General features: G+C 37.1%; 2 protein-coding genes across 2 annotated transcripts in view; one reads left to right on the forward strand and one right to left on the reverse strand.

Annotated features, from left to right (window-relative positions):
* Positions 1-4,718: 4,718 nt before the first annotated feature.
* Nbeal1 (neurobeachin like 1) overlaps positions 4,719-26,055 on the reverse strand; it is a 106,732-nt gene continuing 85,395 nt past the window's right edge. Inside the window, exons 29-41 of the mRNA XM_032901807.1 lie at positions 25,010-25,163; positions 24,424-24,552; positions 21,425-21,730; positions 20,922-21,071; positions 18,437-18,594; positions 16,702-16,826; positions 12,690-12,816; positions 11,743-11,891; positions 10,878-11,011; positions 9,806-9,907; positions 8,248-8,343; positions 7,155-7,279; positions 4,719-4,896 (exon numbers count right to left, since the gene is read on the reverse strand). Of these exons, the coding sequence (XP_032757698.1) occupies positions 4,719-4,896; positions 7,155-7,279; positions 8,248-8,343; positions 9,806-9,907; positions 10,878-11,011; positions 11,743-11,891; positions 12,690-12,816; positions 16,702-16,826; positions 18,437-18,594; positions 20,922-21,071; positions 21,425-21,730; positions 24,424-24,552; positions 25,010-25,163 (1,933 nt within the window). The remainder of the gene's footprint in view (positions 4,897-7,154; positions 7,280-8,247; positions 8,344-9,805; positions 9,908-10,877; positions 11,012-11,742; positions 11,892-12,689; positions 12,817-16,701; positions 16,827-18,436; positions 18,595-20,921; positions 21,072-21,424; positions 21,731-24,423; positions 24,553-25,009; positions 25,164-26,055) is intronic.
* On the forward strand, positions 21,888-22,176 carry LOC116901195 (peptidyl-prolyl cis-trans isomerase NIMA-interacting 4-like). The gene has a single exon (XM_032902887.1). It carries the CDS (start codon positions 21,888-21,890, stop codon positions 22,122-22,124), a length of 237 nt encoding a protein of 78 aa, XP_032758778.1. The 3' UTR covers positions 22,125-22,176.

The following is a 26,055-nucleotide window of genomic DNA, read 5'->3' on the forward strand; positions in this document are numbered from 1 at the left end:
AGCCACTTATCAATGAGTACATACTATGTATGTCTTTCTGTGTTTGGGTTAGCTCACTCAGGATGATATTTTCCAGTTCCAACCATTTGCCTACGAATTTCATAAAGTCATTGTTTTTGATAGCTGAGTAATATTCCATTGTGTAGATGTACCACATTTTCTGTATCCATTCCTCTGTTGAAGGGCATCTGGGTTCTTTCCAGCTTCTGGCTATTATAAATAAGGCTGCGATGAACATAGTGGAGCACGTGTCTTTTTTATATGTTGGGGCATCTTTTGGGTATATGCCCAGGAGAGGTATAGCTGATCCTCAGGCAGTTCAATGTCCAATTTTCTGAGGAACCTCCAGACTGATTTCCAGAATGGTTGTAGCAGTCTGCAACCCCACCAACAATGGAGGAGTGTTCTTTTTCCACATCCTCGCCAGCATTTGCTGTCACCTGAGTTTTTGATTCTTAGCCATTCTCACTGGTGTGAGGTGAAATCTCAGGGTTGTTTTGATTTGCATTTCCTTATGACTAAAGATGTTGAACATTTCTTTTAGGTGTTTCAGCCATTCGCATTCCTCAGCTGTGAATTCTTTGTTTAGCTCTGAACCCCATTTTTTAATAGGGTTATTTGTCTCTTTGCGTTAACTTTTCAGTTCTTTGTATATTTTGGATATAAGGCTCTATCTGTTGTAGGATTGGTAAAGATCTTTTCCCAATCTGTTGGTTGCCGCTTTGTCCTAACCACAGTGTCCTTTGCCTTTACAGAAGCTTTGCAGTTTTAAGGAGATCCCATTTGTCGATTCTTGATCTTAGAGCATAAGCCATTGGTGTTTTGTTCAGGAAATTTTTCCAGTGCCCATGTGTTCCAGATGCTTCCCAGTTTTTCTTCTATTAGTTTGAGTGTGTCTGGTTTGATGTGGAGGTCCTTGATCCACTTGGATTTAAGCTTTGTACAGGGTGATAAGCATGGATCGATCTGCATTCTTCTACATGTTGACCTCCAGTTGAACCAGCACCATTTGCTGAAAATGCTATCTTTTTTCCATTGGATGGATTTGGCCTTTGTCAAAATCAAGTGACCATAGGTGTGTGGGTTCATTTCTGGTCTTCAATTCTGTTCCATTGGTCTATCTGTCTGTCTCTGTACCAATACCATGCAGTTTTTATCACTATTGCTCTGTAATACTGCTTGAGTTCAGGATAGTGATTCCCCTGAAGTCCTTTTTTTTTATTGTTGAGGATAGTTTTAGCTATCCTGGTTTTTTGTTATTCCAGATGAATTTGCAAATTGTTCTGTCTAACTTTGAAGAATTGGATTGGTATTTGATGGGGATTGCATTGAATCTGTAGATCGCTTTTTGGTAAAATGGCCATTTTTACTATATTAATCCTGCCAATCCATGAGCATGGGGAGATCTTTCCACCTTTCTGAGGTCTTCTTCAATTTCTTTCTTCAGTGTCTTGAAGTTCTTATTGTACAGATCTTTTACTTGCTTGGTTAAAGTCACACCGAGGTATTTTATATTATTTGGGTCTATTATGAAGGGTGTCGCTTTTCCTAATTTTTTCTCGGTTGTTTCTCTCTTTTTGTGTGAGGAAGGCTACTGATTTATTTGAGTTAATTTTTATACCCAGCCACTTTGCTGAAGTTGTTTATCAGCTTTAGTAGTTCTCTGGTGGAACTTTTTTGGGATCACTTAAATATACTATCATATCATCTGCAAATAGTGATATTTTGACTTCTTTTCTTTTCCGATCTGTATCCCTTTGATCTCCTTTTTGTTGTCTGATTGCTCTGGCTAGAACTTCAAGAACTATATTGAATAAGTAGGGAGAGAGGGGCAGCCTTGTCTAGTCCCTGATTTTAGTGGATTGCTTCAAGTTTCTCTCCATTTAGTTTAATGTTAGCAACTGGTTTGCTGTATATGGCTTTTACTATGTTTAGGTATGTGCCTTGTATTCCTATTCTTTCCAGGACTTTTATCATGAAGGGGTGTTGAATTTTGTCAAATGCTTTCTCAGCATCTAATGAAATGATCATGTGGTTTTGTTCTTTCAGTTTGTTTATATAATGGATCACGTTGATGGTTTTCCGTATATTAAACCATCCCTGCATGCCTGGGATGAAGCCTACTTGATCATGGTGGATGATTGTTTTGATGTGCTCTTGGATTCGGTTTGCCAGAATTTTGTTGAGTATTTTTGCATCAATGTTCATAAGGGAAATTGGTCTGAAGTTTTCTTTTTTTGTTGGGTCTTTGTGTGGTTTAGGTATAAGAGTAATTGTGGCTTCATAGAAGGAATTCGGTAGTGCTCCATCTGTTTCAATTTTGTGGAATAGTTTGGATAATATTGGTATGAGGTCTTCTATGAAGGTCTGATAGAATTCTGCACTAAACCTGCTCTGGACCTGGGCTCTTTTTGGTTGGGGAGACCTTTAATGACTGCTTTATTTTAGAGTTATGGGGGGTTGTTTAACTGGTTTATCTGTTCCTGATTTAACTTTCGTAATTTGGTGATGTAGTCTGAAACACCCTCCATTTCCTGTAGATTTTCAAGTTTGTTGAATATAGGCTTTTATGGTAAGATCTGAATTTTTTTGAATTTCCTCAGAATCTGTAGTTATGTCTCCTTTCAGACCCATTTTGTTAATCCAGGACACACCTCTGATGCCCCACCATGCCACAGGAGCACATGTATCACTATGTTCATAGCAGCCTTATTTGTGATAGCCAGAAGCTGGAAACAACCCAGATGTCCCACAACAGAAGAATGGATACAGAAAATGTGGTTCATTTACATAATGGAATACTACTCAGCTATTAAGAATGAGGACATCCTGAGTTTTGCAGGCAAATGGTTGGAACTAGAAAATATCATCCTGAGTGAAGTAACTCAGACCCAAAAGGACATGCACAGTATGTTCTCACTAATAAGTGGATATTAGCCAGAAAAAAAAAGTACAGTATATCCAAGATACAGTCAACAGAATTCAAAAAGGTCAGCAAGCTGAAGGTCATTACGCCTCAGTTCCACTTGGGAGGGAAAAAGAAAGCAACTATAAAGGGAGAGGGAGGGAGAGATTGGGGAGGGAAAGGATTTGGGTTGCGGGGGAGAGGGGAACATGATCTGGTATTGGATGGGGGGAAAAGGACTGAAGCCCTGAGGGCCAGCAGGAAGAATGGAAACAGGTGACCTCGGGAGGAAGGAGGTTGGGAAGACCCTCTAGAATGTACCAGGGACCTGGGAAGTGAGAGACTCTCAGGACTCAAAGTGGGGGGAGGGGAACCCTAGATGAAATGTCCTACAGTAGGGAGAGGGAACTTATTGAACCCATCTCCAGCAGAAAGACAGGGCATCAAGTGAGGGATGGGGTTGCTATCCCCCTTTTTCCTGAAAGAACTGCAGGGAAGGAAATGGAGAAGAGCCTGAGGAAAAGAAGGTTCAGTGACAGGCCCAAGTGGCATCCAGCTCAAGGGGAGGCCCCAAGACCTGACACCATTACCGAGGCTATGGAGCGCTCACAAAAAGGGACCTACCATGACTGCCTTCCAAAAGATACAACAAGCAGCTGAAAGAGTCAGATGCAGATGTGTGCACCCAACCAATGGACAGAAGCTGCTGACCCCTGTGGTTGAATTAGGGAAAAGCTGTAGGAAGTTGAGGAGGGAAACCTTGTAGGATGACCAGCAGTCTCAATTAACCTGGACCCCCAAAATCTCTCAGATACTGGATCACTAAGCAGGCAGCACACACCAGCTGAGATAAAGCTTCCAATACACATACAGCAGAGGACTTCCGCATCTGGGTTCAGTCAGAGAAGATGTACCTAACCCACAAGAGACTGGAGGCTCCAGGAAATTTAAAGGTCTGTTGGGGTGGGGACCTCCTTGTGGAGGAGGTGGGGTATGGGATGTGGAACAGTCGAGGGTGGACCAGGAGGGGAATAAAATCTGGAGTATAAAAATAAATAAGTAATCATAAATTTTTAAAAAAAGAGAAACGGAGTAGAGAATACAGGCTCCCTATAGATGTTACATGGAAAGAAAATATAAACAGGCAGTTTGCATAGTGTTGACTCGGAAAACAATGCTAAGTAAGAACTACAGCAAAGTGGAAACAATGTGCATGTAGGGAGTGGAGTTACCTGGAGAGCACACACAGTGGAGGGTTCATGCAGTTCCCTTAGAGTAATTAGGAACATGTGAAAGAGTTAACTTACAACACCAAAGACTATGCTGTTACAGCAATATAACAGATCTTTCAAGTGGCTGCTATGAATTCCCAACTGCTTCCTCTAACTAGTCTTCATGAAAAATATTCTTAGGAATTCTCAGTAGTGCTGCTGAGATTTGACTACCTATGGACAGTTCAGACTTAGCTCCAAATCACATTAGTTCTGTAATGAGGAGGGAGTGGTTACTTGGAATTGAACCCAGGAACCTATACATGCTAGACAAGTTCTCAGCCACTGGGCAACACACTTGGTCTGATATCTAATGATAAATATCTGACTGATTTCTCAAAAACGGTAGGGATTCCAAATATACACCACAAAAATAGTAGAAAAAGTCACATTCCAATGGCTTATATATGAATGAAATTGAATGAGCTGTTGTTCTTAAACTACTCTGGCTCATTTTCACTAAATTAAATCCTAGGAGAGAATTTAAAAGCCGTGAGCCCATCATTCAGAGCATGACCCTGAAGTGGAAACAGTTCTCCGCATTACAATGAGAGGAAATGGTTTTGACTGTGAGCATACCGTCCACTCTGAAGCTGGATGTGGAGGGTGGTGAATGGCTCCACGCGGATGAGATAGTGCATGACGCCTGCAGAATTGGAATAGTGAGTACCATAATGAAACTTATCAATCGTTCCCATCGGGTCTTCAAAATTCTCGTACCTTTAAAAAAAGTGGACTTTATAACCATAACAAAAAGGTAATATAAGAGTTGAAATCGGTACTGGTTAGGTTATGGTATAGTACTCTTTAAAAAGTCAATCATTAGTCATATGCTTTATTATCAAATAAAGGATCTGCATCCCCACATAAAACTGCAGGAAGAAATAATTTCTAAGAATGTTTCACAAACAATGAAATATCACTAAAATAAGCCTTTGAAGTATTTAAGATCATTTTTACTTAACATTAAATGTATAGTTGTTTTGCCTGAATGTCTGTGCACACTTGCATGTCCATTGTCAGTGTAGGCCAGAGAGGGAGTAGGCTCCCCTGAATCAGGAGTTAACAGAGTCTTGTGAGTAGCCATTTGGGTAATAGAAACTGAGTCTAAGAGCTTTGCAAGAACAGCAAGTTCTCTCAAATGCTGAGTCATCTCTCCAGCCACACATGTTTTGCATAATACAATAATAACATGAGTTGACTATAGAAACTTCTTGAAATAACAGATTAGAAAATATTTTTGTCAAATCTAATTCACTTCCTTCATACAAAAATCTTTCTGACAAATAATTATCAATTCATTATTTTGCTTTTTAAAGATTTATTTTAGTATTTTCATTTAAGTACATGCATGCATGTTAAGTGAGTGAATTTCATGTTTATGTAGGTGCCTTTAGAGGCCACAGGATGACACATGTCTTGGAGCTGCAGCTGTGGCTGTTATGTCCCACAGTAAGCAGGTAAAGGGAACCAACCTTAGGCGTCCTGGAACAGGAGCCCATGTTCTTAACTGCTGAGGCATTCTCTATGTCCCATAACTTTAATTTTTTGGGTTTAATTTATTCTTTGTATGTGTGCATGCATGCATGGTACACATGTTGAGGTCACGGGACAACCTGCAAAAACTGTCTATTTGGGTTCTGAGACTCAAAATCAGATTGCAAAGATCAGTGGCAAGACTCTCTGTCCACTGTGTCAACATGCTAGCACTAATGTCTATTCTAACGAATAATATACAAAATTTTATTCAGCAACGCTGAGGAACACCAAAGTTTCACACACAACAACTAAGTGCTTATTACTAGGCTACACTCACTGAACTATAAATATAGTTCTACTTTTTTAAATCACAGTGTACACAAAGAGATTACAGCACAACTTATAGAAGTCAATTCTTTCATTCCACCCACTACATAAACTTACTATGGAAGTTTCTCACAAAACTAAACAAATCTACCACACGACCCAGCCATGTCACTCTAGGGTTATTTACCCAGATAACTTCAAGTCAGCCTGCACATAAGTGTTTAGTGCAGCACTAACAGTAAGCTACAGTACCAACACAGAGATCCAACAAGAGGAACGGATGAAGAATAGAATTGGTTTTAGTGATAATGAAGAATGTACTTGTGCCATCTACACAAAAGTGACTATAACTATAAAAGTCATATTAAGAAATTGAAGGCGGTTTCAAACATTGTTTTTGTTCTCTCAATTGTGGTTGCTAGATTTTATACAGATACATAAAATCTGGTTTGTGTATATATTTATATAGATATATGGCAAAATGGTCTAGAAAATTAGGACACAGGGGTGGCAGAGAGAGCAAAGCATGGTGAAATATACTGAACATACATTGTATCTTTCTATGAAATTTTCCTTCTATAACATGCACAGTGAATATGAACAATGGTCTTTGAAAAAAATTTAAGTAGCTTCTGTTAAAAGAAGATAACATGGGACTGGAGAGATGGCTCAGTGGGTAGCAGCATATGATACTCTTCCAGAGGACCTGAGTTTGGTCCCCAGCACCCATGTGTGGCTCGCAACCGTCTGTGACCCAGTTCTAGCATATCTGATGTCCTTTTCTGGCCTCTGCAGATATCAGGCATGCAAGTGGTATAGACATACATGCAGACAAAATAACCATATACATCATAAATTTTTTTCAAGCATTCAGGGGCTACAGAGATAGCTTGACACTAGCTCCTGTCCAGGGAACCAGAATTCAATTCCTAGCACCCACAACAACAGTTCACAGGCATCTGTGACTTCGTTTCCAGATCCAACACCCTCTTTTGACCTCTGCAGGCACATGTGCAGTATACACATATATATGCTAGAAAAAGATAATCATACTCATAAAATAATAATTAAACATATAACTTTTAATTTAGAAATGTAACATTTAATTGTTTTGATTGAAATCAGTATAAATTCAAACAATGAGCATCTCAAAAGATTTAAAAAGCACTTACTTCTCACGCATAGCTTTGGCATTTTTTTCATTAACTACTCCAATTGGTTTAGAAAGATCTCGAAATACAGTGGGGTTATTTAGGTCCAACTCTTCTGAAGTATAATCTTGCAAAATCCAGGGAAACTAAAGAGACATAATTCAAAATTTAGACATTTCTTCCTAGAGAACCTAGAGAATTTCAAACATAAAAATGTTCATATAGACAGATAATCATTAAGAATAGTTTTCCCTATTATAAAGATATATTGTAGTATTTATTTATCTTCAGTTCAGTTGAATAATTTTTAGTAATTCTTCAGGGCTATTTTCAATAAAATGAAAAAAGGACTTTACTGTTAACTACCAGTCTTCATGTTTTAATACTTCTTTAAAGATCTAAAAGTAGAAAAAAAAAAAAAACAGGCAGAGCATGTGTACTATGTAAGTTCCTGTTTTTTTAACCACAGTACAGTTTGCTTACTTTTCCATATTACGTTTCAAAATTCACATGCATACATATGCAAATATAAGTCAAAATTTTAAAAAGTACATTCTTATTTTTGAGTTCCAAACATCATTATTTTTTAGTACAAGTTTACACGAATTTTTTGTTTTTTCAAGTTTTTAAAAAATTATTATCTATTTATAATTTATTTATTTATTTATTTATTTATTTATTTATTTATTTATTTACATTTACAGTCCAACCATTATCCCCCGCCCCGTCTGCCCTCTGACTGTTACTCATCCTATGTCTCCTCCCCATCTAACAGTCCACACAGTCAGCAGGACAAATCGGCAACCTACAGATTGGGGAAAAATCTTCACTAACCCCACATCTGATAGAGTACTAATATCCAAAATATATAAAGAACTCAAGAAGCTAACCGCCAAAACCCCCAAACAACCCCATAAAAAAATAAAATAGTGTGTATTTCTTTTCCAGTGCTTGAGGTTGGACCCAGAGCCTTACATATGGTACAAGACATTCTACCACTGAGCTACACCCAAGCCTCTTCATTTTTTTCTACATAAAAACAGCAACATCATACATAGTTTTATACATTATAAAGTGTAAGGTCATTTAATTTTGAGATTTATACAAAACTCACCACAGGGTACTGTGCAAGGTCATTATAGGTCCGTCCCGCCATTGTATTTATTTGAATGAGGTAGTCAAAGTTTGTTATCTCTCTGTTCACCCATTTCTAGACAGCACAAAAAACAATATCAGAATCATATCGTATGACCTCTTAGAATGTGACAATTATTAATAACTAACCTAATTTTTTGTAATCTGTATCTCTATTGTCTCCATGATTGAAGATATGGAGCTAAAAAAAGTTTAACATGGAGACAAATCAATCTTCTTCACAATCTAATTCTTTAAAACATTACTCCCGAAGAAAAACCAAACATAAGACTACACTATCCTCAGGCAAGGCTTAGATAAGAATGAAGTATGGCCTGGGTGGAAGTGCACATGTGCATTTCCAGAGAGTCAGGAGGTGGAGGTGGGAGGGGAGCACGCTGGAGGACACCGGCCCATTTAACCAACCATTATAAAGCTGAGGCTAGGGATGTAGCTAGTGCAGAGTGCTTTCAGTGCACTGCTCTGGATTTAGTCCTATGTAACACGACGGGGAAAATTAAGACTCTTCTTCAGTTAAACGTTTTATTTATCTTAAAATTTTAATTTCTAAAAGACTGCCAAACCTTTGACATTTTCATACTATATGTACTAAAAGGCAGTACCTTACCACACTAAAGCATTCTATGAGCCAAGATAAGGTTTCAGGATTTTTAGACTAAGTATCTGAAGAAAAACTACCTTTAGAGAACAAAATGAGGTGGGATTAGAAAAATCACTTCTTTCTATTAATCACATCATTGTGTTTAGTCTTCTAATGACTGCACACAGTTGAGTTATACAGAGTTTTCCTGACAGAGTTAACAATCAACTTTAACTCACTGTGGACCAAAAGCAAACAGTTATAACTATGCTGAACAGTGGGAAATGAACTATGTATGCTTCGATCCATAAAGCAAATCTACATATTGAGATATAGTTCTATATATAGGAAGCTCAATTGCTCTTAGGTGTAAGATTCAGAAATCACTAGTTAATGAATAAATTTTATTCAAAAGCAAAAGGAATTGTCCTTTATTAACCAAGGCTTATTTCCAACAACAGAAAAGAATTCTTGGCTGGAGGACTTCACAGAAGAGCCTGGCATAAATGGAGTCCTGTATCCAATTCTTATCATATCCCCTGCACAAAGATAATTATTTATTTGTACTCTAATTGGAATTCTTATTCTAAATGGAAGAAAAAAAGCCAGGGGTGATGGATCACACCTTTAATCCCAGCACCTGGGAGGCAAAGTAGGTAGATCTCTGAGTATCTGAGACCAGACTGTTCTACACAGACACTTCCAGGACAGCCAGGGCCAGATAAAGAGACCCTGCATCAACAAAAGCAAAACTAACTAACTAACTAACCAACCAACCAACCAAGTAACCAACCAAGCAGTCAAATGAATGCATGAATTAATTAATGAATGGAAGAAGACAGAACACACAAAAGAAAATTATCACAAGTTTTATTTTTAAGCAATATTCTAAGGTACAAAATGAACAAAATACACAACAAGCTATAAAATGTCTTACCTGTGTCAACCCTGATGCTTTGAATAATTCCTGTGGTGATCTTGTTCCATAACTATTAGGAGAATGAAGTGACAACAGTCTGCTGTATACTTTGTTTCTAACCTATAAAAACATACTACTGATTAGTTTAAAAATTGGTCAAGACAAAAGATTACACCATTTATATAGTTTTTACAAGATATACTTACTCTTTTGAGAATAAGTGTTTTCAGGCTGGAGAGATGGCTCAGACGTTAAAGACTAGGCTCACAACCAAAAATATAAGAATAAATGTTTTCATACTCTTTCACAGTGGGCCTCTCTCATCATTATGTTGCTTTAGAAACTCTTCATTGCTGCATAAACTTGACAGCAATTATTCCCAATTCTCCCTCCTCTCTAATTTCTTGAAACCCAGAATCTATTATCTGTTCCATAATTTTACCTCTTCTGGATATTTCAATTTCTTTACCATATTTGGTGCTATGGTTTGAATATGTCCTTTTAAAGTTTATGATTTAAAACTTGATCCCCAACTAATAAGTTCATAATAAGAGACACAGCATTTGGAGACAATATTAAATAAGGTCATGGAGACAGTAAGACGGCAGTGAAGGTGCCTACTACCAAACCTGATCATCTGACTTTGATCCTTAGGAATTACATTGTGGGATGAAAGAACTGATTCTTATAAGTTATAGGTACACTACAACTTGTACACATAAGACAGTTTTTTAAAATGGTGTCATAAGGCCAAAGCATCATATTGACATTAGCGCCCTCCTAAGAAGAGAAAAGGAAATCCAGGCACACTATGCACACTTGTCTAATCTTATATATCGCATGCTGTAAGACAGAGCGTGTCTGGCATCCACTGATTGACATTCATGTTCTCCTGTACACACTCACGGAAAACAACCATCTCAATTCCCGAGCAAACCTCACCAATGCTCATATACTGACAAGCCTCAGAATATGTTTTCTTCTTCAATATTCTCTACTGACAGGAATACAGACCAAAATACCATGAGAGCTCACTACCTGGAAAATTATTTCAAAATAATTATTTATGATTATCAGAAAGGTACTGCACCTCTTTTTTGAAGTTGAGAAAGTAGTTGGACTGATCAACATGAAAAATCTCAAGTGCCGATCTCCTTAAGTTGTAACGACGCAAGTGAATCTCTCGAATTTGAGAATGAGGCCACTTGAAATCAAAACCCTGTCCTGAAAACAAAAGAAATCTTATGACTGAGTGCCAGCCACGGAAAGTTATTCACTCCATGAAGAAAATACCTCCTTGTTTCCAAAAGTAAAACTTAGGGGAAAGTAATCTTACATTAAAAACCAAGTACTCATTATGAGTTGTAAATTGTTTCTTTTAAACTACTCTATTCTACTATACCTTTGTATGAGGCCAGATAGTAATTCTGAATTGTATGACTTAGAACTCTTTCTAAGATGTTGGATCTTTAGATTTAATCATAAAAAAGTAAGAGCTTAGAGGACAGTGTATATATACAAAAGTATGATAAAATTAAGACTGCATTTTGTAACTAAGTTTACTGTGATACCATCAGGTCAAGTCTTTTTAAATACATTAATAATAATGAGGATGATAAAGCCAGCTGGATGGGGCATGCGTGCCTATAATCCTAGCTACTCCTAAGGCTGAGCCAAGAGGATTTTAAGTACAAGGCCAGCCTGGGTAACATTTGCCTTGTATAAGAATGGCCCTGGTTTCAATCACTGGTACTGTGTGTGTACACATAAAAATTACAATTCCCCTTCAATACATAATGGTTGAGTGAACCTAATTCCTTATTGAGTCTCCATCTCTCATTTTATAAGATAAACTACAATTCCCAGTCCCACCTTGCTTTTTTCTTCCTCGAACTGATGACTGGTGGACCTGAATACTTAATAAAACGAAAGGTAATTATTTTCCAACTACTCACCATCTTCTTTTTCAATACTGTTATCATGGAAGTAAATGTGTTGAGTAGTGACTTCTAATCTGCCGGGAATTATGTCAATTACAGTAATGAGTTCACAGTCTTCAGTCAACACCAATTTTTCCTTTTGATCCTGTTCTTCCTTTTCATCACTGAACAAAAAGTTTAAAAAAAGTGATCATGAATTTAGCTCACTTTTTCGGAAAAGAGCTTCTTTCACTGCTGATATTGGATGTTTACGTTGCTGTCTTTTTGAAATTCCTAATTAGTCTAGCTAGAAGATGATAGTTTTGCAGTATGTTCATTTTACTAACTCTTGCATCTATAATTATTCCATTTTTTATGTCTCCTGAATGGATGTCTTTTCATAGCATTATTTTTTCTTTTGTTTTCCTATTTCATACAGATAATGTTCTTTCATGGAACATCATCCTGGATGAAACCTAGGGCCTTGTGGATGCACACTAGATGAGTCCTCTACTGCTAAGTTACCGTCAGACTCTGTTGCATATTTCTACAAAAACACAGCTTAAAGCCATATGTCATTCAATATTTTCATTCAAAAATATTTTATGATTTTAAGATATAGATCCTAACAATCCTAGGTAGAAAGCCTTCTTCAATAATTTCAGTAAATACTCACAGATTCTTTTTTTTTTTTTCTTTTTCTTTTTTTTCGGAGCTGGGGACCGAACCCAGGGCCTTGCGCTTGCTAGGCAAGCGCTCTACCACTGAGCTAAACCCCCAACCCCCACTGAGCTAAACCCCCCAACCCCTCACAGATTCTTAACAGCTGGTATGACTTTAGTTGATGCAATTAAAGACTTGCAACACTTGTTGTAATTAAACAATTAATTAATTGTTTGGAAAACCAGAAACTCAAGTAAATCCACAATTTTGCAATCCCATTTCTCATATCATAGTCATGCTGCTCAAATGCTCGTACATACATAAGAGCTCTGGCCGCTGTGTCCTCCTCTAGAAGCTCTAGTCTGTCTTCTTCCACATCACTGAGTCTAACTTGTTTCACTACCTCCAGAAGCAATGAATCACTGGAAGGCTGTAGGTGCTGAACACCTGTTTAATAAAATAGAATAAATTAAAAAATAGTACAAAGTATTATAGCACTTCTATATTTTGATAGTTTTGATGTTTGATCATTTTTTAAAATTATCATACATGTGGTAAAATATACATACTTTAAAAATAATAGTTATTTTTAATAATGGCTAATTCTTGATTCAGAAACAAAGTATTGGATTAGCAGTCTGAGAAAGGTATAGAGCTGACTTTATGCAAATTACAGATTCACGAATCATAATTTAATTAAAAGCAAGTTAATAATTAAATAAATTTCAATGTATTAGTAGTAATGTGATTGTGCACTTGTACTAAATAGCAAATGACAGGCAGGCCAGGCATGGTGGTGCACACCTTTAACCTTAGCACTTGAAAGGCAGAGGCAGGTGGATCTCCGTGAGCTCAGGGCCATCCTAGTCTATACACAGAGCTTCAAGGACAGTCAGGGGTACACAGAGAGCCTGCCCCACAAGGAGAGAGGAGAGAAAAGACTGTGTATGAGTCGTTGTTTACAGCTGACAAATGACAGCAGAGCCATCACTTCCTGGAGTACATAGACAGGAACAGGTGACGCGAAGACATACATAAAACACATATACACTGTACAAACTAAGTACTTTGTAATGGCAAAGGGCTTTATAGTGGAAAGAACATGGACACTAAGTTGGGACACTAGATTTCAATTCTGCCCTGCCACTTGGTCTCTCTCAATCTAGGAATCCTACTTTTTAAAAACTTTACAATTTACATGGACCTGCACAATTAAAAAACAAAAACAAAACAAAGAAGTGAAGAGGAACCCCACAGAATAGGAGAGAATCTTTGCCAGCTACACATCCTATAGAGAGTTAATATCCAGAATATGTAAAGAACTAAAAAAATAAAGAGACAAAACAAAGCAAACAAACAAGAATAAAAAACCAAACCCACCTATTTAAAAATTGGGCATGGGATCTGAACACTTTTCAAAGGAAGAAAAAAAATGGCTAAGAAATATCTCAAAAAATGTCTATTGTCCTTAGCAATTGGAGAAATACAAATCAAAACAACTTTAAAATTCCATCTTACCACAGTCAGAATGGCAAAGATACCACACCCAACAAATGCTGAAAGGGATATGGAGAAAAGAGAGCCTTCATCACTGCTGGTTGGATTTCAAATTAAAACAGCCACTATGGAAACCAGTGTGGAAAATTATCAAAAAAGGCAAAAGCAAATCTTCCCTATGAGCCAGCTGTTCCACTCCCTGGCAGACACACAGGACTCGACATCGTAAACCACAGACACTTGCTCAGCCACATTCACTGCTCCATTCACCACAGCTAGTAGAAGGAGGCTACCTGAATGTCCTACAGCCGACAATGGAGAATGACAATGTGGTACTTATACACAATGGAAAGAAAAATGCAATCATGAAATCTGCAAGTAAATGGAAGGACTAAGGAAAGACTGTATTGAGTGAAGGGACCTAGACCCAGAAAGACAAACATTAGACCTTCTCTCTCATCTGAGGTCCTAACTCAAATCTTCCTATGTGAGTATGTATGTATCCTGGAGTAGCTACAGAAACCAAGAAAGTAAAAGGAACCATAGCAGGGTGGATAGGTGGGGAGCAAAAGAGAGGAGGCTAGCAGGAACATTATAGGCTCTTGCTATTGTCCCTGGCTACCTTTTAGAGATAGAAAGCAAGTGCCCACTGCTGAGGACACCACACACTTCAAAACCAAGAGCACAGAGGACTAGAGAGCCTCCTCCCTCAGAAATAGTTTTCATGGTAACAGAATATACCAAGTAAGCTTCTAAAGGAAGAAAGCAACCAAAAGACCTATCCACGATGATGTCTATGAATCACAATGACCATCATGGCATGGTAACCCTAAGAGTTCAGTAGAGGTACACATACTTCCAAGATTATCAGCAACTCTCTAATTGAACTAAAGATCCACTCAACAAGAAAGAAATTCTGGCTGGTGGGAGAAACCTAGTCAACTACTCAGGAATAGTGAAGTCATGTATCTTGGAGGAGAACCTACAACTACTACTTTACCAAACTAGCATTAATATTTTATACTCTAGATACTTGTCCTTATACCCACAGGTAAGTGTAGTCCTCACCCCTCATCAAGAAAATCTCTTTTTGCAACAGATGAAGACCATTGCAGAAAACCACAAATAACCAAAATGCAGAGTTGTGGAGCTGAGTCCTGCTGGATACATATATAAAACAATTCCCAAACTCAGGATCATCTTGGGAAAGAGGGCTGAGAGACTGTAAGAGCAAGTTTTCTGTGAGAATGAATCACCTGGTAACATCAGAAGATATACCCACAAAGTCTAACCAGCAAGGTTAGACTGTGCACATGTGAGTTGAACAAGGACAACAACAGACATGCTGAATGGATTTGGGGTATGGGGGGATATATAATATATATACATATGCATGTAACAAAAAGCTATGAATTTGAAATAGAGCAAGGATAGGATTTATAGGAGAATTTGGAGAGAAGAAAGGAAAGGGGTAAATGATATAATAATTTATAGTCTCAAAAAGATAGAAGAAATAATAAAAGATGTGTTTTTTTTAAAAATAATTTCTGTTGTAAGTCAGGGTTTCACTATGCTGCCTGGGCTGGGTTGACCCCTAGGTAACTCATTATTAACTCCTCAGTTAGCCGCAATTAAAGACATGCATTAGTGTACTAAGCTCATCAATCAGAAGAATCTGTTTGTCTCTTCAAGGTAGCCCATGCCTGAGAAACTTTACATAGCAAACAATGACACTGATGTCCTGTCCTTCTGCCCCTTCTTCCCAAGTACTAGGATTACAGATAGGAATCTAGATTTTTTAAACTATGAAATGAAGAATCCATCACAAACTTGGTGTTTTGACTTCTTAATGTGCTTTCCATTAAAATATTATTATATACAGGCATTTTATAGAAAAGTCCAGGATGTAGACCTAACCCTGTATATTTGTAATGAGTTATTTGCAAAGTGTACTAAGTGAAACAAAACAAGAAACTATTTTCTTACTAAAAACATCATAAATTGGCAGATTATCAAAATATTTTAAGAAGTAAGCAAAATAACTCCCCACTTAATTGTGAAGTACACACACCAGAAAGCACTGAAGGATTAGTGACTACTTGCTCCTGGTTTTCACTAAGGTCATACACATTTCTGTCCAGTTTTACTGTCACCATTGTACTTGAAAATACATTTTAAAATATAATATCGTACTTTAAAATACATTTTACATGAGTAAAACTGAGGTGAAAATGTTGAAAGACTGCTGAGATAAGAAGATATGATATAAACTCATATGGAGAGGTAAAAGAAGGTAAGAAAAAAGGAGGAGGAATTTCCCAGAGAAGGATTTCTTGGAAAATACTAGGGAGATATTATCATTGAAACTATTCCCAAACTAAAGTGATCCAATGAAGGGAGGGAAGTCTGCTAGATGATGAGAACAGTTAAATTCTGAAGAGGAAGTGTTCAAGTGCCAGGATACTGACAAAGCAAAGAGGCTCCTATAACTGTGGGTTGCTATGTAAGATACATTAAGCTAGTGTTTAAGTCAAAGACAAAAATATTATTTTTCCTTAAGAGTCATAAATTAAAGAGTGGGAAAGAAGGCTAACTTAATAGTCTAAGGGAAAAGATATTATTTCTCAACAAAACATAAATGAAATATAGTAAAAATACTAGTTTTCTTTGGAAGGTTACACTCAGATTTAGGCCGAAATTAACACTACTGAATTCATGTACCCATTTGCACATACACTAAAAGGTACTATACCCCTTTGTTCATCTAAAACAGCAAACAATAATAAGCAGTCTGTCAATGTCTCTTTATTAAAACACGTAGATACTAAAACTCACCTAAGTTATCTCTTAAGGCACTAGCTTCCTCATGGGTTTTGAAATTATAATTTGGTACCAGTTTAAGTCTCATGCGTGAATAATTTTCCACATTAGCTAGTTTCCAATGAATTCGATTCTGTTTCCTATAAACATTCACAATGAAACAAGTAAAAATGATTTAAAATTATAAAGACTGGTTTAAAAGATATAAACAGGTATCAAGTGCTTCACAATTGTTCAATACAATTTAGAAATTGTTCAAGATATAACGACTGGCTAGTCTGCACAAGTCTGGGTATGATTTGCAGCACCACAAGAATCCAGACCTGGGTAAATCTGAAGGAAAGCAGTGGGGCGGGAAATAAGAACAGCAGAATGGCACAATGTATGCAAACACCATACTGAAACCCACTACTCTGTATACCCAGCAACTATTTTCAAAACTAATTTAAATGTTTATATTTGTCATCTGGGCAACTGTCACGAAAACTAAAATGAATATGTTTAACTATAACATATATGAACTTAAGACAGCTTAATTTATTTACCCAAGATGTTATGAGGTTTAACGGTAGAGAAATAAGATTTGAACACTAGTTTTCAGACTTCTAGCTTGATTACTTTATTCTTTCACTGTTAAATGTATAATATTATAACCATAACATAATATTAAAAAGCTTTACTACAAATAAAAATAACTGCAAATGAATCAAAGACCAAAATATCAAAATAAAGATAATAAAACTCTTAGAAGAAAAGGTAATGTTTTTATGACCTTGGACTTGGGTATGCTTCCCTAAATATACTATAAAAAGTATGCAAGGAAAAAAAACTAGGTTTATTAAAATTCTAACTTCTGAGTAACAAAGGTCATGATCAAGAAAGTGAAAAATCATCTCCATCTTTGCAAACTGCCTGAAGAGTCAGTGAGAATGCAAATATTCTGACACACACACTTCAGTGAAAAGTCAACCATTCAATGTGGGAACTAGGCAAAGGCACAAGTCACCACTCTCTTCAAAGACATACAAACGGCCAATGAGTACACAAAACAGTGCTCAACATTGTTAGCTATTAGAATGATGAAAAGCAAAATCATACAATCATGCTTTATATACACAATGGGACAGTTATTTGAAAAATTGAAAAATGACAAGTATTGGTTAGAATGTAGTGAAATTGAAAAACATACTGACAATTCTTTAAACATGAAATATGACCCCTAATTTGCACTTATATCGTATACCCAAAAGGATTAAAAGCATGCTTTCAAAACAACATTCATACAGCTATCCATAGCAGCACTGTCACAGCAGCACTGTCACAGCAGCTCAAAAGTGGCCAACAAGTAAGTATTTATCCACTGATTGGCTGGTCAAAAAGATAAACAAAAAGTTTGCTACTTTTTTAAAACAAGGGCTATAAAATATATACACCAAAGAAGAAGTGACAATATTAAGTTGTAAAATGTTGAAGTACGTAACATCATCAACTCTAGCTTAATAAGGTGATGTCAGAAAGGCAAAAATATTGTTATGAAGTATAGGTCTAAAGTCTAATACATGCAACGTTAGGGTAAAGGAAAACTACGCATATGACGAATAATGCATACATACAAATCTCTCATCATCCCAAACCAACTCATAAAAACAATGAATTCCAAGTGTTCTTTAAAGAACTGGAATAAAAGGATAATTGGCTTAAAAGTTTATAATTTAATGCCACAGATGTAAAGAACAAAGCATGCACCTACTTTTCAGCCCAAGGCCCCCTTTCGCATGTAAGATAGAGCCGTATTGCCTTCCAGTGTCTAGAAGCCGCCAGCTGCTGACTGGTAAGTTGTTTTATCATATTATTGTACCTCAGGTTCTCTTGCCGAGCTTTTCGACTAAATGGCTCCACAAAATACTCCTGAAATAAACAGAAAAAGAGGAGAGTAATGTATCTATAAATTTTTAATTTAACAAAAAATGGTATATGAGCAAAGATATAATTTTATTTTATTACAATATTTCTCTTTAATGAGGATGGTAAAATTTTAGCTATGTTCTACCTAGGATTTCTTTGACTCATAAATAAAACGTACACACAACACATACATACACACACACACACACACACACACACACACACACACACACTCTCACTCTGTGGCTGATAAAATACCTTGATAAAAGGCACCTACTGCTGAGCATAACAACCTGAGTTTGTTCCCAAGTGTGGTGGGATACACCGTAATTCCAACAGGAAGGGGGTGGAGTCAGAAAGATACGAAGTTTAATGTTATCCTTAGCTGTTTATCAAGTTTGAGTCCACTCTGAAATACAAGATGGTCTTCCAAAAAAAGAAAAAAGGACTAAGATCTAAAATATCTACTAAAACTCAAGAAAAACAAGCTGTCAATAAATTGTTGCTGTTACCAGACTTGTAGGAAGGAAATCATTGCTGTGGGAAAATAGATCGTGGCTGAGACAAGTAAGGAAGTCACAAAGTCCCATGAAAACTAGGTATCAACTCATCACTGCCCTTATCACGTGGATATAATGTCCTGGAATCAATCAACAAGAGGTACTAACTGAGCCTTTTAATTGGACAAAAAAGGAGGAAATGTAGATTCTGTCTGAAAGCCCGTGAGGGTAGGTGAAAGACAAGGCTGGAGCCTGTGATTGGGCAGTAGAAAAGAAGGGCGGGCTGAGAGATTTTGAGAGGCGGGAGAGACAGGAGGGAAGGGAGAAGGAAAGAAAATGGAAGAAGAGAAAGATGATCCAGATCCATGTGGCTTTAAATAGCCACAGGTAGCTATGAATATCTTATAAGGGATGGATAATTACAGGACAATTTGTCTTATCTAGGTGGGCAGTTTCTATCAATAGCAAATGGCTCTGAGTTGATTATGTGGACGTTTTGTGGGGTGAGAATTTATTGATATAAATCTGATTAATAAATGTTAAGCATCTAGAGTTTTGATTTTACTGGTTACAGGGATCTGTGACAGCAAACTGCAGTCACTACATGGGGCTAGCCATGAAGGCAGTAAGACTGCTGGGACCAGAGTATACCAGAGTATATAGTATAGTTAGCATGGGATGGAGAATCGTTTTTTTAATTATTATTATTTAAAGCAACATAGCAAGTGTTTACAAAGTGAAACAGGATGTTCTAAGTTCACGGGCATCTTTGCAGGTACAGAAAATGTAACACTGCTTCAAAAACTAAGTATGCAAGTCAGTTAGGCAGAATTTGCCAGTAAATCACTCAGGCCCTGCATTATCTCTTTTTGATGATATATATAAATTAACTCTACTAATAGATAAAAGATGATTAAAAATTCATCTTAAAAACTGTCTACTAAGAACCTGATAGATCTGAGTAGTCATATTTCTATGTGCTAAGCAACTCACAGTGGCCCTGATTTCTGTGGGTAGACGATGACACTCCCTTTTTCGTTGTGCTATAAGTAAATTTTCACTTCTTTTTGATTTGGCAAGCTGACTAGAAGTTTATTGATTTTGTTAACCTTCTAAAGAGCTAGACTTTAGATTTATTGATTTCCCCTAATCTTATACCTTTTTTTTTTTTTTTTTTTTTTGTTAAATTACAGGGCAGGAGAGGTGGCTTGGGGATTAAGAGTGCTTTTTCTAAAGAAGAACCAGGTCCAGCAGTTCTAGCACCAACACAGTGGTTCACAACTACCTGTATCTCTAGGACTCCTGCACATACAGACACAAGCATGCATTCAGCCACACACAGAAACAAACAAACAAAATAACTTAACAAACATTTACACTTTTTAGTTGAATTTATTTATTTGTGTGAGGGATGTATCAAGATACCTTCTTAGCAGTATCTACAGATAAATTCTCATCTTAACAAGTTTCCATAATCTATAAGATTTACATAATCACTACACACTATGTTTCCTATTAAAATGGTTACTGATCAACCTTTTAGTTGAATTTATTTATTTGTGTGAGGGATGTATCAAGATACCTTCTTAGCAGTATCTACAGATAAATTCTCATCTTAACAAGTTTCCATAATCTATAAGATTTACATAATCACTACACACTATGTTTCCTATTAAAATGGTTACTGATCAACTGTTTTCATCCCAATTATGGAATATTTTCTGAGTATGTTTGTTTCAAAATTTCTGGTGGAATGGCTTCACCTAAATTGAATTTAATGCTTGTAGCCAACATGAACAACTCAATTTAGAAAACACTGAGTAGTTTTACCTGAAATTTCAGCTTGCTTTCTCCTCCTTCTCGGTCTCTTTTATGCATATTCACCATTAAGGCTTCATAACAATTCTTCCAGTAAAGTGCCATGTTCTCATGACCATCATAAAATGTATGTGCTTCATACTGCTTCATGTAAGGTACAATCTTAGTTTAAAAAAAAAAAAAGAAGGAATACACAGAATTTACACACTCCTCCATAAAAATGATGTCAGCCGGAAAGTCTTGCTCAGAGAAGATAAACTCTGGGACTGGAGAGACGGCTCCAGTTAAACAGCACTTGCTGGGAGCAAGCACAAGGCCTAGAGCTCATGTCCCGGCTCTCACAGAGCACTCCTGTAACTCTAGCTCGAGGGACTCACACACTAGGTTTTGTGCCTGCATGAGCACACACCTGCATATATATATATATATATATATATATATATATATATATATATATATATATATATACATACACACACATAAACAAATCATTAAAAATAATTTTAAAAACTTACATATTTTTCAATGTAAACTTGCCATTCATTTGAATTGCAGTATTCTTGAAAATCTTCAAAAACTGAAGTGCTGCCATTAGTAAAAGGCAAGGAAGGCAGGTGCAGGTTCATGAAAAGAAGTTCATAAATTTTAGAAACCAGAGTCCGGAGAAGAGGAATCAGAAATGAGTAGATTTCTGTCTGCTCCTTGATTGACCGACTTAGAATATGTTCTAGTTTCCCTAAAATATAGCATGCCTCATCTTGATTTTCAATCACTTTGGTCTGAAGAAGAGCATTGAGCTTAGCTGATGCCATTGCACAAACCTGGAAGAAAACAGGTCAGATGAAAAAAACAGCAGCCTAGAGCAAACATTTACTACTAGCAAAAGATCTGTCTCACGCTAACAGTGTACAAGTTTTATGAGTGAGCTGTCAGTAGTTATGAGTTGAGAGTTTATAAGATAAGTTTGTAAGTTAAGAGATGTGGCCAAAGGGGAAAAGTGGTTTTGGAAAAAGAGGGAAAGGAGGTGCAGCCTCAGGAAGTGACAGTGCTGACCAGAAGTCTCAGGACACCACACCTAAAGGTGGTGGCAATGCAGGAGAGATCAGACATATGCTATATGGGATGGAAAAATGTGGAATGAATAAGCCTGTGTTTATAAACCCACCGGTTAAGACAAAATTTGAATATCATATTATGGTTGAAGGGAGAAAATAAAATCACATGAAAGACTAAAAAAAAATAATGATGAACTGATTTAATTCTAAGCTAACAAGTGTGTTAGAGTGGCAGTTCAGAGAGAAAGACCAAGTCTAGGAGGCCTCAGTACTTTATAGTGGGTTTTAAGGTAATCTATGATATAGAGAAAGATATTAGCTTTATTACAGCGTCAGTCAAAAACTTGCCCTTTGCTCTAGAAAGAAACATGGCTTCTATCTTCCAGAGTTGTTCACTATATAAAAAAACTCAAAAAAAAAAAAAAGAGAGAGAGAGAGAGAGAGAGAGAGAGAGAAAGAAAGAAAGAAAAGAAAAGAAAAGAAAAGAAAAGAAAAGAAAAGAAAAGAAAAGAAAAGAAAGAGTAGCTATCCAGGTGTGGTGATCCCAGTCCTTGGAAAGCACTGGTACACAGATCTCTGTAGGTTTGAGGACTCCCTGGTCTCTTTAGTGAGTTCCAGAATATCTGGCACTACATCTCAAAACAAATCAAAATTAAAAACACCCCAGGACAGCCAAGACTAAATAGAGAGACCCTGTCTGAAAACAAACAAAACCTCCCAACTAAAAAATAAAAAATAGAAACAGAAGAGCAGAAAACAAGAGTAGCTAGTCACATGATAAACAGAAACACAACAGACCAGTGGAGAGCTATCTACCAACAATGACTGTAGGAAGCAGCATTAGATTCCTCTGGGGACAAATAAAGTTGTTGAAAATAGGCCCAACAGCCATTTGTATCCTTAAGGTGAAGAGCAGCATGGAGAGAACAATGCAATAGTTTGTTTTGGTGGTTTGTTACATGATGTCCTAACTATTTGGATACATAAAGATACAGAAGGAGTCTGGTCCTTAACTAGAAATTTAATTAATCTTAAACTTCCTACGGCAATTAATACATATTAAGAGCCCAGGCACAAGCAAAAGAGAACTCTCAGTTTACTATTCATTTAATCTATAGCACTGAAGAGGAAAAAGCTAATGAGAAAGGGTTTGAGGAAGGAGAAGGACTGAGACTACAACCATTAGATTAGAGGGTGGTTTCAATAGGCCAACCTTCTCCATACTCTTATCTTAGGAAGAGCACTAGAACTCAGCCTCCTCATCCTAAATCTCCCCATATCAAACAATAAAACTGAATATTAAAAGAAAACAGGGTTAAGGGGATGGACAGTAAATAAAATGTTAGCCATGCAAGCATGATGACCTGAGTTTGAATCTGTCCACAAAAAGCTGTACGTGTTAGTGGTTGACTGTAACTCCACCATTCCTATAGCACCATGAGAGAGTGAGACAGGATGATCCCTGGAAGCTCACAGGTCGGCAAACACTGCTATACTGCTCTATAAAGCAGTAAACAACAAAAAGGGGATGAACACCCAAGTTTGCCCCTGACCTCCACAGGTATGCTGTGCTAGCACTCTCACGCACTCTCTCTCTCTCTCTCTCTCTCTCTCTCTCTCTCTCTCTCTCTCTCTCTCTCTTTCTCTCTCTCTCTCTCACACACACACACAAACAGAAGTAGATAGATAATCAGGTTTATCATGACTAAAACTACCTAATGAGAATAGAAAAATGACAGGGCAATTTTCTAACATTTACATTTTAATTTACAATGAAAATAATAAATATTCTTGCAAATATATTTTATCTTTAGTTCTAAAATCTAGCAAAACAACATATATAACAAAACAATGTTCATAACAGCATATACATAATTGGTGTCTGATAAATGAACAAATGCATAAAGACTTAAAATTTTGGATTACTAAAACAGGAAAATTAATATAAATAATTTTTCCTAAAAATACAATTCTTAGACTTTACATACAAAAATCTCTGTGCTGGCTACTTAGCAATTAGTAAAGTACACTGAATACAGATGATCTATGAATAAACCCAGTAAAAGAAAATATTAAAATCACACAGAGTCCTAGGACTGGGGGAAAAAAGCTGCTTCTTAAGCTCCTTTCTGATCTTATAAGTTGAAATTTCAAGTGATCTAGTATCTTTTGGAACCAAAAAATACTGAAAAGGGAGTCTGAGAGATGGTTCAACAGGTAAAGGTGTATGCCACAAAGCCTAAGGGCCTGAGTTTGATCCCAAAATCCATGTGGTGTACTCGAAGAACTGACCCCCAAAAGTGGTGACTTCCATAACACACGTGTGCACAATGCAGGCATACAAAATAGACAAATACAGTATAATTTTGAAATCCTGAAAAGGCATTTATTATCTAGTTACTACATTAGTAGCTACGGTGTGTGAGAAGATAGAATATAGCATGAAAAAAATATCAAACCTGCAAACTGCCTCTTCCAATGAACTCTAGAAGCAACTGGATCTGAATCTGAGAGAGTTTTACCCATACCGGATTCTCAGAATACCATACTGACAGACAGTCAAGGAGCTGTGTGGTATCTTCTAAAAGCTAACACAAAAGAAAAATTGAGAAATAAATAAATGCATTCACTTTTAAAATGTAATGATAATCTTTCTTCAACAATACCCATCAACATCATTGCTGAAGTAGTTAACTGTGCAGTCGCTAAGAAACCAGAACCATGCAAGAACTAACAAAGCTGCCGACTCTTCATCTGAGGTATGTTTTCTGCATCCGATTAAACTCTAAAGTTTCACAAAGAGGTGGTGAGGATTTAATTCCTTAAATGATTCTCACCCACCTACAGTATTTATCTGCTCAGTTCCATCTTTTTTGCAATAGCACATCATCGCACTGTAGCTCAGGCTGACCCGGAACTGCCTAGTAGCCCACACTAGACTCAAACTGTGAAAATCCTTTTACCTTTCCCTCATAAATGATAAAATCACAAGTTTTGGCCACTACATTGAACCCTAAAATGCAATTTCAAAATGCCATTACTAACCTTCTCAGTCCACATGTTTGAATTAACCAATCCTTCTGACTGCAGAAAGTCCTGTATGATCAACATGAGGCGGAAGGCATTTTCAGCAGTTACAGGACTACTCTTTGCATCTCTGTTTTCTGTGACTGCCCATTCTAACATCTTCTGTAGCAAACTAAGTGTAAAATAAAGTTCTTTTAACACCATTCTTTCATACCATTGTAAGCTTAGAAAGAAAAATGAAAAATCCCAAACCCCTTATTTACTAGCAACATTGCAAATCCAAAGACACACTCTCACCAGCAGGTGGCCACTAAGACTGTAGAGGGAGGACTTCCGTGTGATGCAGTATGAAAGAAAAAGTTAAGAGTAAGACAAGAAACAGACTCTATTCCAAAGAAAGAAAAAGAAGAAGAAAACCAGAACTCAACAGATGTAGAGAAAGGCTAATTGGAAACTGCAGAGGAAAAGACAAGGAACATGGCTGCATGCTCTGAGACCTCTACAAGGGAAGGGTAAGCAGATGCTGCTGCCTTTCAAAACTAAGCCAGCCAGTGAGGACAAGCCCACTGCCTTCACGCTCCTCAACTAGAGTTGCAAGCTTAGGTGAGACACTGATCTCTCTAAGGGATGAGTCAGCAATGAAAAGAAAACATCCCTGCTACTCTCTGACTTGCAAGGCGTCAACTTTAAAGTCTCCTATTACCGCTGAGTCGCCTCCAGGAATGGTGGTGCACACCCTTAATCCCAGCACTGGGAAGGCAGAGGCCAGAGGATCTCTGAGCTCCCAACCAGTCAACACTACACAGAAAGGCCCTTTTGGGGTTGGGGGTGGGAGGACAAAAAACAAAAATGAAATAATTAGAAAGTCCTGAGCCACCATGAGGACCTGAGGACAAGGTCACAAAGCTTTAATATAGCCTGCTATAGCCACAGGGTGAAAGATAGCTTAGTGAAAAACTATAGAGAACCAGACACCAATACGCTTAAAATTTCAGTCAGCAAGAGGGTCAGATCAGGGAGAGAAGTCGAAAGAGAAGACACTCCCATCCTCAGAGGCTGGAAGT

The sequence above is a fragment of the Rattus rattus genome, chromosome 5 (genome assembly GCF_011064425.1).
Source record: "Rattus rattus isolate New Zealand chromosome 5, Rrattus_CSIRO_v1, whole genome shotgun sequence".
Lineage (NCBI taxonomy): Eukaryota > Metazoa > Chordata > Mammalia > Rodentia > Muridae > Rattus > Rattus rattus.